The sequence below is a fragment of the Xyrauchen texanus genome, chromosome 28 (assembly GCF_025860055.1).
Source record: "Xyrauchen texanus isolate HMW12.3.18 chromosome 28, RBS_HiC_50CHRs, whole genome shotgun sequence".
In the NCBI taxonomy this organism is placed as follows: domain Eukaryota; kingdom Metazoa; phylum Chordata; class Actinopteri; order Cypriniformes; family Catostomidae; genus Xyrauchen; species Xyrauchen texanus.
The window spans coordinates 3,302,780-3,322,453 of NC_068303.1; the positions used below are offsets into that span (position 1 = coordinate 3,302,780).

Below are 19,674 nucleotides of genomic sequence, written 5' to 3' on the forward strand. Positions count from 1 at the left end.
CGTGGCTCTCACAAAGAAACATCATGATAAATTAAGTTCAAAATCAAATTTTCAATATATATAATAGTGATATAATATATTGTATCATGTTATTTAAAGCATAAATTATTCAATATTCAATATATCATATCAATGTATTATGAAAAAATAAATAAAAATAAGAATTGTGTTTTTTTTACAGCATTTATTAATCTTGTTTATTAAGTTAATTGATGTAAATACAATCATTTTTTATTATATGTTAAAAATGAGCCATTTCCAATTTCCTTTAATGAATGTTGTAAAAGTATTGTTCATTGTTAGTTTGCTTTAACTAAAGTACTGTATTTAACTTATATTAATGAATGCAACTTTGTTGTAGTGACAGCAATAAGACAAAGATACTGATAAAGAATATAATGTTTGCCATTTAGAAGTTTATTATGGAGATTTGATATTCATTTCATTCTGTACAGAAGCAAATAAATATATGTCCATTAAAAAAAGTGCAGTTACAGTATAATAAAGTTAAATAATATAGTAAAATAATAACAAAAACACAATTGCATGTATATTTGTTTCAGTTCTGGTTTAATTATGATTAGTATTCTGGTTTTTTGACGTATCAAAAGTGTCATGCATTGGTGGCAGATTGCTGCCATCTGATGGGGAAAAAAGGAATAATCAAATTATATCAAGTTTAAAGGTGCACTCTGTAAATTTAGTCTTTGTGTCATTTTGGACTTATGGTGCAATTACATACAAAGTCAATGCAAAGATGCAAATAGACGCGTAGAGATGCGAAATCACGCCGGGCGACGCGAATGAAGCGAATGGCGCGACTCGACCACGCGAAAACGCCTCAATCGCGTATTCACATATTCGCGAATCTAATTGAAATTTTTCAACTCGAAGGAGAAATTCACTTGACACGTTGTCGCGAAAGTCTATCAGCATTGAGATTGTCCGGATGTCACTGACATGGTGTGTGGGCACCCGGAATTGTACGACACAACGTCATACATGTACAGAGACCGGAGGAAAGCGAGCGAGGAAGTTGAAAATATGCGCGTCTACTTGATTCCTGCTATTGGTTGAACTTTACTATGAACCAAGTCATAGAAGCCCCTCCTCCTGTCCTTTTCTGGAAGAGAAGGGGGAATACTCACGGGTTCCGAGTTTAAACACACATATATAATCCAGCGGTCAAACTCACGCAAGCAAAACAAGGTGAAAATGTTCTTCGTGTTGTATGTGAACGCACCATTACACTGACACCTAGTGGCTTGGATGCTGCATTATTTAAAGGACCCTCTCCATGTAGAAAAAAAACCCTTTTATAAGGTTACTGATATGACTGGAGTCTTCATTTGAATGTAAGTGATCATGATTTTATACATATATTGCAAAATTACAATTCATGTCTTTAGGAGTTCAACTTTTTTAATGAGGAAAAACTGTCCGAGTGCACCTTGAACCACTAACGACTGCAGAGATCCACTCTTCGTGCCTGGTTGTAGAGAAGAGGATTTCTAGACATTTTCACAAGTTATGCATTATGATATGTTTAGACATTATCGAGGACAATTTTTTGAGGAATAATTTAGCATTTTTTGTTTGAAGTATTGTTCTAAAGTGTCAGTTTTTGCAATGGTGCCACATTATAATTATTGTTAATTATTGAGTATGGTGCTACAAAGGAAAGACAGAATGAGCATTTTTCAAACATCAAACATTATAATTCAATAACTCAATAAAATATCAAGAAAAATATCAAGAATAAAAACATCAGTAAGCATAAATGAACAGCAATGGACAGTAATAAATAATTCTGTGTACAAAATTAAGACTTAAAATAAACATTTTGCAATGGCAAAAATTGGGATTTCTTTTTCAAGCATCAAAATTAGTCAGTGAAGTGAAGTAACATTTGAATGTGTGTGTGTGTCTGTGTGTGTGTCTGTGTGTGTGTGTGTGTGTGTGTGTGTGAGTGCAAATGTTCTGCATTGTGAAAGTGTTACAGTCTCACCCCTATATTGTGTGTGAGTGTTTGTTCTGCATTGCGGCTGATTTATGTAGTTTATTTGACACATTAAAAAAAAAGCTCTGTGTTTTAGTCTCTCCCATTCATTTACTATGGTGGGTCAAAAATGACCCAGAACACCACAAGTGTTACCTTTTTTCACGTCCATAAACTCATCGAATTTGGTCCAATTTTGTTTGTGTGTGTGTGTGTGTGTGTGCATGCAGATGGCAAATGTAGGAAAGTAATCAAAACTTGGCCCACTCGAGATGAGCGATACTGTTTTTTATTAAAGAAACAAAATTAAAATTGGTCAAAAATGACCCGAACACCACATGAGTGTTAGTTTATTGTACTGCATTTTTAAACCCAAGCTTATTTGTGTGATGAACCATCAGAATGTATTTTTTTTTTATTATTATGTTATATGAAAAATATAATTATAAATATGAAAACATGAGAAATGTGGAATAATCTTTACACTATATATTTTTGAAATGGCACCATTCAGAATCCCTTCCTTGCAGTTATCACGATCATCTCCAGCCCGTGTGTGCGCACATTCCTCCATGATTCTCTCATTTTAGAGATTCACAGCATGCGAGGTCACGCCAGCATCACGCCACCTGCGAATCAGCCCTAAGCAACAGCAGGGAATCCCTCCAGGAATATAAAACTGCTGTATGTATTTACATTTATGCATTTGGCAGACACTTTTATCCAAAGCGACTTACAGTGCCCTTATTACAGGGACAATCCTCCTGGAGCAACCTGGAGTTAAGTGCCTTGCTCAAGGACACAATGGTGGTGGCTGTGGGGATCGAACCAGTGACCTTCTGTTTAGCAGTGCAGTGCTTTAGCCCACTACGCCACCACCACTCACAGTAGCACTGACAATACTGTAGGTACCAAATGATGATGTCGTTCTATCACCATTCACATGATTTATGATTTACAAGCTTTTCTTTCCATGTGCCACAGCAGATCTGATGACAACAAGAGACATGTTCAGAAGAATTTCCCAGCTGTCATCAAACTCTGAGCATGCCAACCATATCAGAAATATACAAAAATGAAATTATTTGGTCTATTTTCAAATATTTTTTATTTAATTAGCAGTACCCTACACTTTACCATCAGCCAAACAGTTTATACACATTTTTATTAAAGAGCATAATCTGTCTGTGTCCTCTTAAGTTTCTATATTTCCATTTATTTCTGTATTTTTTGTGCAATTTGCTTCCTCTGTACATTTCTGAGTGACAGGACTATAGCTTACCCGAGTAGAGAGAGAGAGAGAGAGAGAGAGAGAGAGAGAGAGAGAGAAAGACTATGACATTGTTCTCACAAAACAAAACTTCTCCCTCGCATTGTTGTCCGTTACCATGGTAACACTGGATTGCAAGTGAGAGAGGAAGTAATTGGGTCATTTTGGACACTTTAATTATGTGTATTGGAAAGACGACCCTTGAAATGATACTTGACATTTAGTGCATTGGCCAGTAGTCTAATTGACTGTTTCCTAAAACAATGTCTTGAATTCAGTCTCTGAAAAGAAAAGGAGAGGAAAGCTGAGAAAGAGTGTATGAAAAGCTCTCTTTTGGCTCCTCCTTTTTTGCTCAAACAAGGGCAGAACAGTTTTGTGTTGGAGGATGATATCAGTAGTAAGTGGGGCAGTACTGTTTCACACCACATTCATCTTTCACTGGTGACTGGATGATATGTTTGGAATGGGATGGCTAATCCAGCTAAACTTTCAGTGATGCTGTGAGCATCTCTGCAGACTAACTTAAGCTGTGCACTTCAAACCACGTTAGGCATGGACCTACCTGGACTGTTTCCCAGCTAGACGGTGAGTTTGAAAATAGTTTGAAGTGAACGCAAATGGGGAAAGGTTAACCGACAGGCTCATTCTTGATTGTGCTGCAAGAAACTTGCATTTGCAATAGTGTGTAAGTCATGTAAAATTTCTCAACTGTGCATGATTAAAAGTGTTTATGGAATTTAAACTCTTTGCAGAGTCTGGCTCTTATTTTGCAAAGGACATGTTGCTTTGAGACTCCCACAGATCTAGATCAGTGTAAGCATTCACCAGCATCATTGGCTTTTCTTCAAGTGTCCTTCTTGGCACAAATTCAACTCTTAGTGGACTTTTTGCCATGTGGAAACTTTTCCCCGTTGACGTGCCAAGCTGCTCGTAAGCTATTAAAACGCTGTGCTCATGCAAGCGTGAAATGCGCCGTAACTACTGTCAGAGAAAATCACAGAAGTGTCCAGGCACTGATGCGACCCCTTTCTTTGTTCTCCCAACTATCATGCTTGTCTTCTCATTTTATAATATGGTTATTCACATAACCATATAGTTCTCAATCTGAATCTTTTCATACTTTCCTGGGAAAGCCAAATGTTGTAAACGGCAGTTTCCCCATCACGACAATGAATTTGTCATCGTGTCAAAATGTACATTTTTGTCATTTCTGCTCCAGTACAGCCTCCTAATGAAATTGCAAAACTAATCACTGTTTTTTAAACAAGATTCCAGAAAAATCCCCTTTTCTTTCATTGTTTTTTTTTTACAAATAGAGCCCCTCATTAAAGTCATATCATTGATTAATGCAATGTTGTTGTGTTGGGCTGGATAGTAGGCTTACTTATTGTTAATTCTGCTCATTAATCTGGGATATGAGAAATAACTTTAACATTGAAAACATTACACACATCAGCTTACAGAGTTATTTAATATAATATTCGAACATACTGCATGGTTGTTGATGTTGTTATTTCTTTTTATTGTTACCTATGAAGGAAATGATTTGACCTTTATTGTGAATGGGAATAAACCAGCTTTAATCTCCAATCTTCTTTATTTTCACCAGACTCAAGAGACTGTTGGAACAAGAGAAGGCGTACCAGGCTCGTAAGGACAAGGATCACAGCAAACGTCTTGAGAAAGTTCACGAGGAGCTTGTCAACCTGAAATCATTTGCACTCATGCTGGTGGATGAAAGGCAGCTTCATATTGAGCAGGTTGACCAGCAGAAGCAAAAGATCCAGGGCCTCAACAAGAAGCTTCATGAAAGGGAACAACAGCTTGAGATCGCCAACAGCAAAGCTAAAGAAGACAGCCAAAATATCCAGAGGTTGGAGCTGGACCTAGAGCATAAGACCACCAACTTTGTACAGGAACATGAGGAGATGACCGCCAAACTGGCCAAACAGGATTCTGAGAGCCGACAGCTGCGTCTGAAGCTGGCAAGCCTGTCACGCAGGATTGAGGAGCTGGAGGACACCAATCGTAAACAGCAGAAATGTGAGGAGGACCTGCAAGACCTTCGCGAAAAGATAAGCAGAGGGGAGTGTGGAAACTCCAGCGTTATGGCTGAGCTGGAGAATCTTCGGAAGAGAGTGCTGGAGATGGAGGGCAAAGACGAGGAGATCACGAAAACAGAGGCACAGTGCAAGGAGCTAAAGAGGAGACTTCAAGATGAGGAGAACCATAGTTGTGAGCTGAAACTGGAGGTGGAGAAACTGCAGAAGAGGATGATGAATCTAGAGAAACTGGAGGGAGCTTTTAATGTGAGCAAATCAGAGTGTGCTCAGCTTCACACCAACCTAGAGAGAGAAAGATCCTTGATGAAGAACTTGGTGTGCGAGCTAGAATCAGTTAAAAACCACATAAAAGAACTTGAGTGCTCGGAGACAAGACTGGAAAAGGCTGAGATGAGTGTAAAGGATGACTTGACAAAACTTAAGTCATTCACAGTGATCCTAATGGATGAGAGAAAGAACATGGCGGAACGAATCAAACAGGAGGAGCAGAAAAGTGAAGAAATAAACAATATGTTTAAAGCTGAGCAGTGCAAAGTCATGGTGGTGACGGAAAAGCTAATCGAGGAGAGTAAAAAGCTTCTTAAACTGAAGTCAGAGATGGAGATGAAAGTATCCACCCTAACCAAGGAAAAAGAGGACCTGAAGTCTGAACTTGCAAGTGAAGAAGAGAAAAGGAAGGATCTGAGTGCAAAGATAGGTCAGATGCAAAGTAAAATGGACGAGAAAATGGAGGCAGAATGTGAATCTTCTAGAAACAGTGTTTATATGGACAAGGTTGGATATCCTGATGAGGACAACAAGGTAAAGGAACTCACACGGGAGATCGAGAGACTCAGGAACCGCCTGAAAAAGCTTGAGGTTGTGGAGGGTGATTTGTTGAAGACAGAGGATGAGTATGACCTGCTCGAGAAGAAGTTTAGAACTGAGCAAGACAAAGCCAATGCACTGTCACAGCTTCTGGAGGAAATGAAGATGCAGATCACCAAGAACAAGGCCATAGAAAAAGGAGAGTTGGTAAGCCAAGAAGCTGAGATGAGACTACGTTGCAAGATAGAAGAGGCCAAAACAAGAGATCTTCAGGCCGATGTCCGAGCTCTAAAGGAGAAGATTCATGAGCTCATGAACAAGGAGGATCAGCTGTCACAGCTTCAAGTAGACTACACATTTCTCCAACAGAGGTTTTTTGAAGAGGAGGATAAAAATAAAAACATGAGTCAAGAAGTTCTCAAACTAACCACAGAGCTGGAATCCACTAAACGCTACAGCCGTGCCCTGAGACCCAGCATGAATGGAAGAAGACTTGTGGACGTTCCTGTGGCTTCTACTGCAGTCCAGACTGATGGAGATATCAGTCAGCACATGGAGTACGAGACTCCAGCTGTGTTCATCCAGAAGTCGTTTCTGGAGGAAAATCATATCATGAGCAATTTGAGACAAAAAGGTCTCAAGAAACCAACAGTGCTGGACCGTTATCCACCGGCAGCTGCAGAGTTGGGGATGAGAAAATCATGGAGCCCTTGGATGAAAAAGAAAGATGCCGTAACTATCACACAGGAGCGTCCCTCAGACCAAACAAACCAACAGGTCAATGGAACAACATTGCCATCATCACCAGAACTATCCATGTCTCAGAAAACCGGTCAGCCACTCCATATTAAGGTGACCCCAAACTATCAAAACAGCACGGCTAGATTGGAGATCACCAGCCCATGTGCTGAGGACTTCTTCTCCAGTACCACTATCATACCAACTCTTGGACTCCAAAAACCCCGCATAACAATCGTTCCTTCTTCTATGCTGCCAAAATCCAAGGCCAATGAAGGGGCTACTGGACCTGAACGAGTGAAGTCTCCAGTCACTATCACGACCATCTCCAGAGCTAAATCTCCAGAAAAAGGCAAAGAACAACCTACCTCACCTCTGTCCATCATCACTGTTAGCGCCGTCCCAGTCTCTCAGGCGTGTGGGTCTCCAGAACCCCAAGAGTCGACCATGGGAAGGGCTGTGTTTAAGTTGACCCCTGAAAAGCAGACCGTTCCATTGCCCATCCGGAAGTACAACTCCAATATTATCACCACAGAAGACAACAAGATCCATATCCATCTGGGATCACCTGGGTTCAAGAAACCTCAGGATGACAGAAGTGGAACAGTAACGGTTTGGCCTAAAGGTGTTAGCTCAGAGATGTCTACAGGAACAGTTGTGCGCTCTCTTCGACAGGGTAACTCAACCCAGGGCAAAGTAACCAGCAGCATTACAATTACCCCTATCACCTCTGCCCCTTCAAGATCGACTCAATCTGTCGTGAGTACCAGGCTTTATATTTTCTGTCCCTCTGTTATGCATTTAGAAGTGTGTAATGCTGTGATAGAAACATTGTCAATAGAGTTTGGATATAGACTTTATTAGGGGCTGCTCAGACCAAACACATTTTTGTGCTAAACAAACATATGCAGCACAACAACTAGAACGAACGCATGTGTCTCAAGACATGTTTTTAAAAGTTGAAGTTTTTGTGAACTGACATAGGATCTGAAAAACATGGCACTCTTGTGTACGATGTTCAAGTCAGAGATGTCCATCTAGAGCATGTTTACATAGAAAAACAATTAAATAACAGTGCAGTCAGACTTAAAAATTCGTTCGGTCTGAATGGCCCCATAGACATTGACCAAAAATGGTCATTTTAACAATTAATACTATCAGATTTTTTGGTCACTAAAACTAAAAGGATCATATTCAATCTTCTATATTACAGTTGCTTCTGAAATGTTTCAAAATGATATCAGGGGGTGTCTGCTCCCTAGATAGCTCTCTTTCAAGGTATAGATGAATCTGATACATTCTCTACATTAGTTATGATCGCTATGACTATGTTCAGACTGCAGGCAAATCAGATTTTTTTCTCAAATCAGATATTTTCATGCAGACTGTCCGCACTATTGATCAAATCAGATTTGCTCATTCAGACATAACCAACCTATCTGCATGGGTTGCTTTGTTAATGACGTAGGCGTACCCACGAGACAATGATTTCAAAAGAGATGTGGGAAAAATGGAGGTGCATCATCTCGCTTTCCAAATAAGCACCCTGTCCAATCGCGGTGCCGTCTCCTGGTAATATTTTACCAGGAGACTGGTAAGTATTGTGATGTTCTGTGCTGCAGTCACCGATTTTTGACATCATTGTGTTAAGAGTGATGCAAAAGACCATCTGAAATCCTATTTGTGCAGCCAGAGCATCCGGACTGAGACGCATCTGAAAAAATCGGATTCCAATTGCATTGATTCCACCTCCCGATGAGGTTTGAATCAGATTCAGAAAAATCTGATTTCATGTGTTTTTTTTTGCTGTCCAGACTATGGTAAATGGTCTGCACTTATATAGCAACTTTTTAACCTTAACGGTATTCAAAGCACTTTACATTGTGACTCATTCACCCATTCACGCACACATTCACCAATGGCGGCAGAGCTGCCATGCAAGGAGCTAGGGAGCAACTTGGGGTTCAGTGTCTTGCCCAAGGACACTTCAGCATGTGGAGTCATGTGGGCCAGGATTCGAACCACCAACCCTGCGATTAGTGGCCGACCCGCTCTACCAACTGAGCCACAGCCACCCCACTATTAAAAACTCATCTGGATATAATCTGGATATGCCAAAAATCTGATTTTTAGTGGCAGTCTGAGCAAGACCTAACTAACACTGGAATGTACTGACATGAAAATCTCACCCAAGAAAGCTTGTCAAGAAAATCCTTGAGATTGTGGCACCAACTGACAAACCTCCCTTGTGTTTAACTGGTTAAAAAGTTGACCTGAAATATCTACCCACCATTTAGAATTATGTGTGACCACAACTGGGTTAACCTGCCTATCCTTGCCTAGCAATACCTACTAAATTAAACACCAATCTTAAAACCCAGAGGAAGCAGTTACAGTTAAAGTGTTGTGTATGAGTTCATGCATGGCAGAATATCTGACATTTTTGCTTATGAAGATACAAGAAGTTTCAAACAAAATATTTCACTTAAATAAAACTTAAAGCATTTGTATAAAGACATGGGGTACTTTCACTTAATTTAAAGGTGCAGTCAGTAACTTTTGTCTTTGTGTCATCTTGGACTTACAGTGACACCTAGTGGTTTGGAAGCTGCATTATTTAAAGCATCAACAGTTTTCAGTTTCAGGTGCCATTGTAGAGATGTAGTATTCACAGTCAGCCATGATTACTTTAATCAATGAGTGAAAGTGTCAAATATCAGTACGGTTACTGAGATTAAGCAAGTAGTATTCGGCTAGTAGTCATGTGATTCAAATATGGCAGCCCCCATGTGCGGACCCCAGTGCTGGACTGGGAAGAGATATCAGGCTGGGGCGGGGCTTGGGTGATCTAAAAGTTGTTGAGTGTCCGTTGTCCTTTTCTGCATATCGCATTGCCTTTTTGCGGCACATTTTAGCTTATCGCGGCCCATTCGGCCCATTATGTGGCTGACCCACCGGCCTGCTCTGTTCTCCCGCTGGCCAGCCCACCCCTGATCGGCCCCAAAGTGCGTCGGCCCACCGGGAAAATGCACGGTATGCCAGATTACCAGTCCAGCCCGCCAGATTACCAGTCCAGCCCTGGCGGACCCTCTCCATGTATAATAAAACAGCTTTTTATAAGGTTACTGATATGACTGGAGTCTTCATTTTATTGTGTGCGCTCACGATGTCTTTTAGGAGTTCAACTTTTATAATGAGTGCACCTTTAATAAAATAAATAGCAAGTAGATTAAAGAGGATAAAATTATAAATATACCAGATGGCCACACCTGTTTTGTTTTATTTTATATTATTTTATTATATCAATATTGCATTTTGGCCACACCTGTCCTGCAATATATAATTTAATTTAATTTTATAAGATGGCCAAATCTGTCCCGTTTTATTTGTTGTTTTATTATTTATTTAGAATATACTATAATATTTCACTTGTCTTTTTCCAGCATGGAACGGATGTGCTGTCACCTCGCTCCACGGCAACACGAATCCCCGTGTCAAAAGGTATGAAAACAGGGAAAGTGGTCTTAGGTCCGTCCACGGCGTCACGCTCTGAGAGCCAGTCTATGAAAATTGAACTGAGGAAAACTGCAGTTTGCAGCTCAACAGCTGGTGGAAAGAGCTGAGATCGACTCATTCATGTGGCACTGGAATTAGTCTAGGCGCTACAGAACTGAATGAAATCTGAAATAATTTGCAATGCAAAACAAAGCAATTGTTTGTATTGAGGAACATCATTATACTGCATTTGTATTGTAAATATTGTATGTCAAATTATCCATATGTACAGATTTATGGTTCAAACTCACACAAATTGGCATTTTCATGCATGTTTGTTTTTTGTTGTTTTTTTCTGCTAGAGCACAATTTGACTAACCCTGTTTTTCCATTCATATTTATTTTCCATTTACCATTTCACTAATGTTTTATTTGATAAAAATGCTTGTGGAGGTTTCGTAGGAGCTGCAAATATATTGTATCAAATGTCACAGAATGTCTCTTTTGTGATTCCACTAAATAAATACATCATTTTTTTCTGTTTTCAGAATCTGAAATATAATTTGTATATATTTTTTGGTATTTATATTTTTGTCAGATCACGTGATCCACCTGCCAGGCTGCATCTCAGACACACCGAAATATTATTTATATATTCAGTGTACAATTATCTGCTTAGAAACACAGGAATTACAGTAGATCAGGAAACCTCCATTAGGTGTGAATAACCATTTATAACATATTGCTATAAGTAAAGCATGTTTATTGGATAAACTCTGCCAGACCTGCATCATTAAACACTCATTGATTAACAGACTTTGACATGAATGTATAGACGACCCATTGTGGAAGGTCCTGACCATGAAGGAATTTGATATTATTCCTGAAATGTTATGCGATATTCTGGATTCAATGCAAGTTAAGCTCATATAAAATAGACTTACATTAAATTCCATTTAAGGCTTGCTAATGACGCCACTCATTAATGACATATAAAGCTCAGATTCCAAGAAAACCATCATAAAATATTTTCACCATGCGTGATCTTGGCTGCTCGAAAGCACTTACAAGAATTTAAAACAGATTATTTCCATGAAGTCATCCCCAGATCTCAAGAGATCATTTCTATGGTGTTTCGGTAGAAACTCATTTTCCCTGTTTTCATCCACAGAGAATGTTGGCTCCATGTGAATCGAGAGCCGTGCTGAGAATTTAATTCAGATGTGCTCCTGCTTCACTATAATCTACTTCCACACCTGAGGTGACAGTGAGCCCTGGAAACTCTGACACGGACAGAATGGGTTGCAGATCTATCAAACTGGGTTAAAGAAGCACAACGATCTGTAGTCTGGTGGAATATATGCACCACAGTCTATGATTAAAGACATTAAGACAGACTGGAGACTGTCGAACACTGGATGCCAGTAAAGAAGGATAGAGAAAGAAAAGTCATGATTTTGAGATGCAAATGAAAAGTTGCAGTATTTGAGACACCCTGGTCTTTTTCTTTTTTTGTTTGTTGATGTATTATAAGATGAATTGCTTCGATGAGAGAACATATTTGATTGAAGTCAGCATGAAATCAAAATGGATCCTATTTATTAGGGTGAACTTGACCTTCAGTTTCCACGTCCAAAAAGCCTCAAAATTGTGTGCCGGTCTGGTACTGGTGATGTTTCAGTATTTTTAGTTCTCCACTAGTCTATTTCCAGAGCTTATGCTGTATTCAGATGATCAATAATCACACAAAATATCGATACTGAATATTTTTAATAAATGAGTAATTTCATTATTTATTTACCCCCCAAAAAACAAAAAACGATTGGGTTTAATAAGATTCAAAGTGACAAAAAATGGGATAATTTGATCGATTTCTTCTTTGGCTCTTAATGCGCAGTACTGACCGAAACACACAACTGCTCATTTCTTATAAATGCATATTAGAATTGGTTATAAAGCTAACAACAAACAACAATAAATGTCTGATAATTTACGACTTAGGCCTATGAATAAAAAAAAAAGCATGGCTTTCAGAAATAGTCTAACGTTAAATGGATAAAATTACCAATAGTATTTCCAGTAATGCAAAAACAGTACTTGTATAGGCCCTTTTTGGTACTTGGTATCAAATCGAAAAGAAAATATGTGGTATCGCTCATTCGTGTCCTCCACAAGCCACTGCAACCTCCAGTTCTGCCTCCATTATGATACGCCCATGTAACGTAGTTCAATGGAAAGGAGGCGAGAACCGGCTTGTCGACATAAATAATATTTTAATGATTAAACTTAAACGGCACACACACACACACACATGTTGTGTTTCCATGTTTTATGGGGACTTTCCATAGACATAATTGTTTTTATACTGTACAAACTTTATATTCTATCCCCTAAACCTAACCCTACCCCTAAACCTAACCCTCACAGAAAACTTTCTGCATTTTTACATTTTCAAAAAACATAATTTAATATGATTTATAAGCTGTTTTCCTCATGGTTACCGACAAAATGTCCCCACAAGGCCAAAAATTTCGGGTTTTACTATCCTTATGGGAACATTTGGTCCCCACAAAGTGATAAATACAGGCTCACGCACACGCACACGCACACACACACACACACACACACACACACACACATGTTGTGTTTCCATGTTTTATGGGGACTTTCCATAGACGTAATGGTTTTTATACTGTACAAACTTTATATTCTATCCCCTAAACCTAACCCTACCCCTAAACCTAACCCTCACAGAAAACTTTCTGCATTTTTACATTTTCAAAAAACATAATTTAGTATGATTTATAAGCTGTTTTCCTCATGGGGACCGACAAAATGTCCCCACAAGGTCAAAAATTTCGGGTTTTACTATCCTTATGGGGACATTTGGTCCCCACAAAGTGATAAATACACGCTCACACACACACACACACACACACACACACACACACACACACACACACACGATGGACATGTCCGTAAACGATCTCTCTCTTGTCGCACCACCGTCTGCCATTGGCCTTTATCCCTCTCCGAGGCTTAATTAGCCTGATATTGGACCGGATGTGTATAATCACGACCCGGCCCGCCCTCCGCCCTGCCATAGCCCACTTTTCACAATCCAATCAGTTCCTGACAAATCAAATCAAATCAAATCAAATCCACTGTTTCATGTTGACTTCAAACGCTGGTCTAATATTAAATAAAGTGTTTGCTAAACGTTTCATGATCAGGGATCATTTATGAAGAATTCCTTTGCTAATGGCACTGATGTGTTTCAATAAATATACAGCTTTAAAATGAATTACAATAGTCTCAAAAAGGCTCATCATTTGATAAAGTGCATGATACATTCAGTCAAGTATATGAATAACACTATTAACCACACAGAATAGTGAACTGCATAGGCCTTAATGAGAATCTGCAATTTAATTTAATTGTGCATATCATCTGACCTTTGTAAATGCGGTGTAATCCCTCACTTTAGAGTGTGCGTCTAGGTGTGTTATTATCTGCACCAAGCTATCACATTTCAGAGACAAATACATTTACATGAGCATTGTAAGCGAATTTAACTTTGAGATTCCATTTATGAAGACTATAACTATGTGTGTTTATATCAAGATGGGTATCTTAAAGGTGCACTCATTAATTTTTTCCTCATTAAAAAAGGTGTAGCCTATAGGCCTATTGCAAAATTACAATTCACGTCTTTAGGAGTAGGCCCCTATGTAGGAAATCATAAGCACTCACATTAAAATGAAGACTCCAGTCATATTAGGAACCTTTAAAAGCTGTATTATTCTATGGAGAGGGTCCGCACATGGGGGCTGCCATGTCAGAATCACATGACCAGCCGATTCCTACTCATTTACGCTAAGACAACATTTTGCGATGGGAGAAAGGTGCCTCTGGTTGATCCTTGAAGGGTGTTCAGCCTTACAGGCTCCATATGGTTAGGGTTAGGATGGGGGGGACAAACTGCTGCCTCCAAGGAACAAACTGAGGCCCCTTTGTACAATGGGCAAAAAAGTTACTGAGTGCACCTTTACAGACAAAAACAAAAAAAGGAAAGGACATTTCAATGCCCGATCCCTTGTTGTGGAGTCTCAAAAACACAGATGTAAATTAAGATTAATTTGCATATTCAAATATGATAATAATTATTATTCATAACGTTAGCTAATAGCTCTTTAGTGTACACTATGGCCTTAGAATATGGTGATGAAGTAATAGCATCACTGCAACTCCATACAACATAACCAAAATACACCATTGTACTACCATGTTTGTTTATTTGTTTCTGAACATGGGTGAGGTTTTATATTAAAAAGACTATCTAGCTAGCTAGCCATATAATCGCGCATGTAATAAAACAGCAGTTTCTGTCTCTGAGCCATTACACACAGTAGATGGCGGTAGTGCACTGTCTAAGAATGCGAACCGCCAATTAAAAAAACGAAGAAGAAGAAGCAGAAGAAGACGAAGAAGAAGAAGAAGAAGAAAAGCAGTTCCTCTCCTGGACAGCAGGTGGCGGCTACTTCTGTTCCGTGACATTCATTCATACACATGCTAAAGATGTTCCGACAATTTCTGGTAATTATTACAAATATTGTAATGTTACTCATTATGTAAAGGTAGAGAATGTGTGGCAGTTTATAAATCATTTATCGTGTATTCTTTTCACGTCAAAATCAAATGCCAAGCTAGTTTTTTAAGGACTGTTATTCAGAAGAGCGTAAACCAGGAAGTCATGAAGTGTTTGACTTTCTGCACGTTCACAATCAGTGAAAACAATGAAGCTTTTAGTTTGACTTTCAAGTTTGATGATAAAAATTGGCTAAAGTTATTTATTGTAAACGTAGGGCACACTTAAAAACAGCTGCTGTAGATAAAATCATAAAAAGCAAGTGACTTTCAAGCAAAACCTTTCACAAATAAAACTTAGTTTGAATTTAAATGTTAAAACGAAACATATTGTTAATTTATTCATTGAATACGTGTTGAGCTCCATCTGTGGTTCCTCTGTTAGGACACCTGAGGGGAACGGACTTCATAAATCTACTAAAATTCACTGCCACACGAGTTCATTAAAAGTCAATGAACAAAATTGTAAAAAAAATTATAAAAATGAAATTAATTAAATCGTATGTAATGCAATAACGTTCACAAATTTTAAGTGTGTAACAGGTGTCTAATATATTTTGGGGTCACACTACACTATGACTAATTTGAAACTTCATTAAATAAAAATGTCTCACCTGGTGGTGTGTGTGTGTGTGTGTGTGTGTGTGTGTGTGTGTGTGTGTGTGTGTGTGTTCTCCATCAAACACTTAATCAGGTATGCAGACGGCAGATCTCCACTACCGTCCTCAGACAACTGGAGAATAAAGTACCACAGAATCAGAAAATCTTTCAGGTACGTCATAATTTATCTGTGATATAAGGGTCAGTGACGTGACTCATTTTTTTGGTCGGCGTCTAATAAATTATTCTGAAATACATCACAAATGCAACTCACACAAAACAATTAATTGAATACACCTCTTCTATGATGAACATGTTTTCAATCACCGAGTTCCAAGTCATTATGATATTTTTTTTTCTTGGGGTTTAGAGTAAAAAATATCAAGTGGTGCAACCGTCCGGAGATGGTGAAAACATTAAAAGATACTAATACCCCAGGAGTCGTGAGTTTGAATCCAGGGTGTGCTGAGTGACTCCAGTCAGGTCTCCTAAGCAACCAAATTGGCCCGGTTGCTAAGGAGGGTAGAGTCACTTGGGTAACCTCCTTGTGGTTGCTATTATGTGGTTCTCGCTCTTGGTGGAGTGCGTGGTGAGTTGTGCGTGGATGCCACGGAGAATAGCGTGAAGCCTCCACACGCGCTATGTCTCTATGGTAACACGCCCAAGAAGCCACTTGATAAGATGCGCGGGTTGACAGTCTCAGACGCGGAGGCAACTGAGATTCGTCCTCCTCCACCCGGATTGAGGACTTACAACACGTTGGGAATAGGGCATTCCAAACTGGGGAGAAAAAACAAAAAGCTGAAATTCCTGAATGAGTTGTGCTGAATAATTATTTATTATTATTTCTTTGAAGAAATGCAGTGAAACTATTTTATTTTATAATACGATTAATGTTTGAAACACTTTTGTCCACCAAGTCATGTAGAGTAACCAACATGTATAGATTTTTTTTTTTTGTCATGTGACAAAAATCATAAAACAGAGAAGATTTGTGTGTGAAGATTTAAAAACAAATCATGATTTTGTCAGATCATTAAATTTCAGTATTTTGACATTTGAATGAAAAGGCACTTTTGGTTCAAATCATTTGGTGCAACCATGAGAAAACTTCTAGTCTTGACTTAAAAAATCATAATATTTGTAAAAAAAAAAAAAAAAAGTTATGTACACTCATGCATTCAAGGTGCAAGGAAACTATTTTAATGCCATTTACTTGATGGTTGCACAATGTGACAAGTCATTAAATATATGTTATATATTAAATTTGTTTGTTACAAAATGCAATAAATGTTTTTCAAACAATTGTAAGAACAACAAAGTCAAAGATTGCATTTATACAAACTTGACATGTGTTTTAACCCAGATTTCTAAAAATACTTCTAATTTGAATTATATCAGACAACCTTATATTTGTCAATGACCCATAATGTCATCTCGCAGATGAAATACTTTTGGTCCTGACATGTGGCTTTACTTATAGGCCATTTGAAACTAGTAAAAAGTTTGTGCCCCATCCCCCACCGTAATCTGTTTATCAATCAGTATTATTGCCAGAAGTTTACACTTAATGTTAAACGCTGAAGAAAAACATCATATGTCATTGGTCCAAACAACTTTTTAAAAATTAATTTATTATTAATTTTCTCCCCAATCTGGAATGCTAAATTCCCAATGCGCTCGAAGTCCATGTGGTGGCGTAGGACGAATCTCAGTTGCCTCCGCGTCTGAGACCGTCAATGCGTGCATCTTATCATGTGACTTCACGAGCATGTTACCGTGGAGACGTAGCGCATGAGGAGGCTTCACGCTATTCTCCGCGGCATCCACGCGCAACTCACCACGCGCCCCACCGAGAGCGAGAACCACATTATAGTGACCACGAGGAGGTTACCCCATGTGACTCTGCCCTCCCTAGCAACCGGGCCAATTTGGTTGCTTAGGAGACCCTAAGCTGGCGTCACTCAGCGCAACCTGGATTGGATTGCGCGACTCCAGGGGTGTTAGTCAGCGTCTTTACTCAAAGCAACTTATTTTAACAAAAAGGAGTCAGCAATATTAGCAGTGAAATAGTTTTTATTGAAAACTGCTGTGATAAAGCGTTAACTGCATTTCCTGTAAGTGTAAGTTTTGTCACTTTGTTAAAATGCTGTGTGTATATACTGTACGATTTTAAAAACATTATATATTTTGTTGCTGTTTAGGAAGCGAATGGAATGCCAGTTCATCTAAAGGGAGGAGTCGGTGACACTGTTCTATACCGGGCAACTATGGGGTTCACAGTGCTGGGTATGTCAGTGCTTGTGTACAGCACACCCAGAGCACTTTAAGTTTAAGCGTGCTGGACAGTACGGAGCCCTTTAGAGGACAGTTTTACATGCCCTAGCAATACATTTGACATTCCCTTGCATTAAAATTAACATGGTTTTACTAAAGTAATCATATTTTAACCATAATATTCATAGTGAAACCATAGTAATAGCACAGGAAAACAGAAATCATACTTTTGTGGTTATTACGGTTTGACTATATAAAGACCATTGTTTAATAATAGGACGGGGTATTGATACAGATTTCCCCATTCGATTCTGATTTCGATACAATATCAATACACATGGGCATATTTTAGTTACAATATGCATTTTGCTGACATATAAAATAAATTATTTATCAGCTAATGCTGTAAATTATACAGGGGACCTTCTAACTTCTACTGTCTAATTAAATTTTTTTATTTACAACAAACGTGAGATAAATATGTTTAAAATGTAACTCTTCATTCCAGCACATGTAAGAATATTATCAATTTAGTGTCTGAGAATATTTAGCCAAAAACTGGGAATTTCTGCAAAGCTTGTCAGAGGGAGCAGCGGTAACCACAGGGGGTGGAGCTTAGCCAAGGTTACATTTATAACAGTATTGCAAAAATGAACATTGTTTCAATCCGGTTTCTGTCTTGTGGACATGGTTTGGGTTTTAAAAATCTGTAACTACAGTAAGTTGAAGAGCTCTCAAGAGCTTTAAACAAAGCTTTAAAACAAAGCTTTAAAGTTCTTGGGCAGCTGTGGCTCAGTTGGTAGAGCGGGTCGGCCACTAATCACAGGGTTGGTGGTTCGATTCCCGGCCCACATGACTCCACATGCTGAAGTGTCCTTGGGCAAGACACTGAACCCCAAGTTGCTCCCAATGGCAGGCTAGCACCTTACATAGCAGCTCTGCTGCCATTGGTGTGTGAATGGGTGAATAAGATGCAGTGTAAAGCGCTTTGAATACCGTTAAGGCTTAAAAAGGCGCTATATAAGTGCAGACCATTTACCATTTAAATCGATGGGAACAGCAATATAAGACACTAAAGTTCTGTAAAGTGTATTGATAATAAATATGATAAATAATCACTAATCAGTCATCCATTTCATTTCAGGAGTTGCATGTGTCATATATGAACTATTGAAGGCAGCTGTCCCAAAGAAGAACTGAGGACGTATTTCTGTTAAAATGTGAAGATTTTCTCAGAATATATTTGTATTCTTTTATTTGGAAGGTAAATGGGACCAAAAAGATTTGAGGAAAATAAACTGTGCCTCTCATAAACAGACAAGTCCTGCCTTTTGTCATTTATTGTACTCAAAGATAATATGGATGTTTAATCATTGGATTTATGCACTATGGCTACTATTGCTCATAATTTAGGGTTAGGGATTTTTCAAAACCCCCAACCTTAAAGCTCTTGGTATACTTCCATTTTGACGCGAATGCTGAGCGTTTGTGTACAGTCGGATGTGAGCCTTTCAAAGTATACTCCATATTAGTGGTAGTCCACTATATCGGTTTTACCGATTAATCTGTTGCTTTTTGGAACGATTGGTTAACGGCATAAATCTTTGCAGATCGTTCTTTATTCCTTTGTGTTCCACTGTGTGGCGCTAGAGGAGTCTACAGTATAACAGCGGCCTCTAGAGGTGAAATAAAAACAATCACATTTTATCCTCACTTCAGTGCAAATTTGGTTATTTTGATTAGATGAATCAGGTGTTCTAAACATTGTTTCTCCAACA

The 19,674-nt window shown here is 38.7% G+C and overlaps 2 protein-coding genes across 5 annotated transcripts in view; both read left to right on the plus strand.

The window, feature by feature from the left end:
• LOC127622368 (filamin-A-interacting protein 1-like) overlaps positions 1 to 13,659 on the plus strand; it is a 32,742-nt gene extending 19,083 nt beyond the window's left edge. For 2 of the 4 annotated variants that reach the window (XM_052096452.1, XM_052096453.1), the window contains exons 5-6: positions 4,879 to 7,636; positions 10,321 to 11,530. In XM_052096452.1, the coding sequence (XP_051952412.1) occupies positions 4,879 to 7,636; positions 10,321 to 10,500 (2,938 nt within the window). In that variant the 3' untranslated portion in view covers positions 10,501 to 11,530. The other 2 variants (XM_052096454.1, XM_052096455.1) reach the window with 2 other exon arrangements.
• Positions 13,660 to 14,839: 1,180 nt separating this feature from the next.
• Positions 14,840 to 19,211, plus strand: LOC127622256 (cytochrome c oxidase subunit 7A2, mitochondrial). The gene is made up of 4 exons (XM_052096291.1): positions 14,840 to 14,968; positions 15,714 to 15,791; positions 17,824 to 17,908; positions 19,041 to 19,211. The coding sequence occupies exons 1-4, from the start codon at positions 14,942 to 14,944 to the stop codon at positions 19,094 to 19,096; spliced, it is 246 nt and encodes an 81-aa protein (XP_051952251.1). The 5' UTR covers positions 14,840 to 14,941; the 3' UTR covers positions 19,097 to 19,211.
• Positions 19,212 to 19,674: the final 463 nt, after the last annotated feature.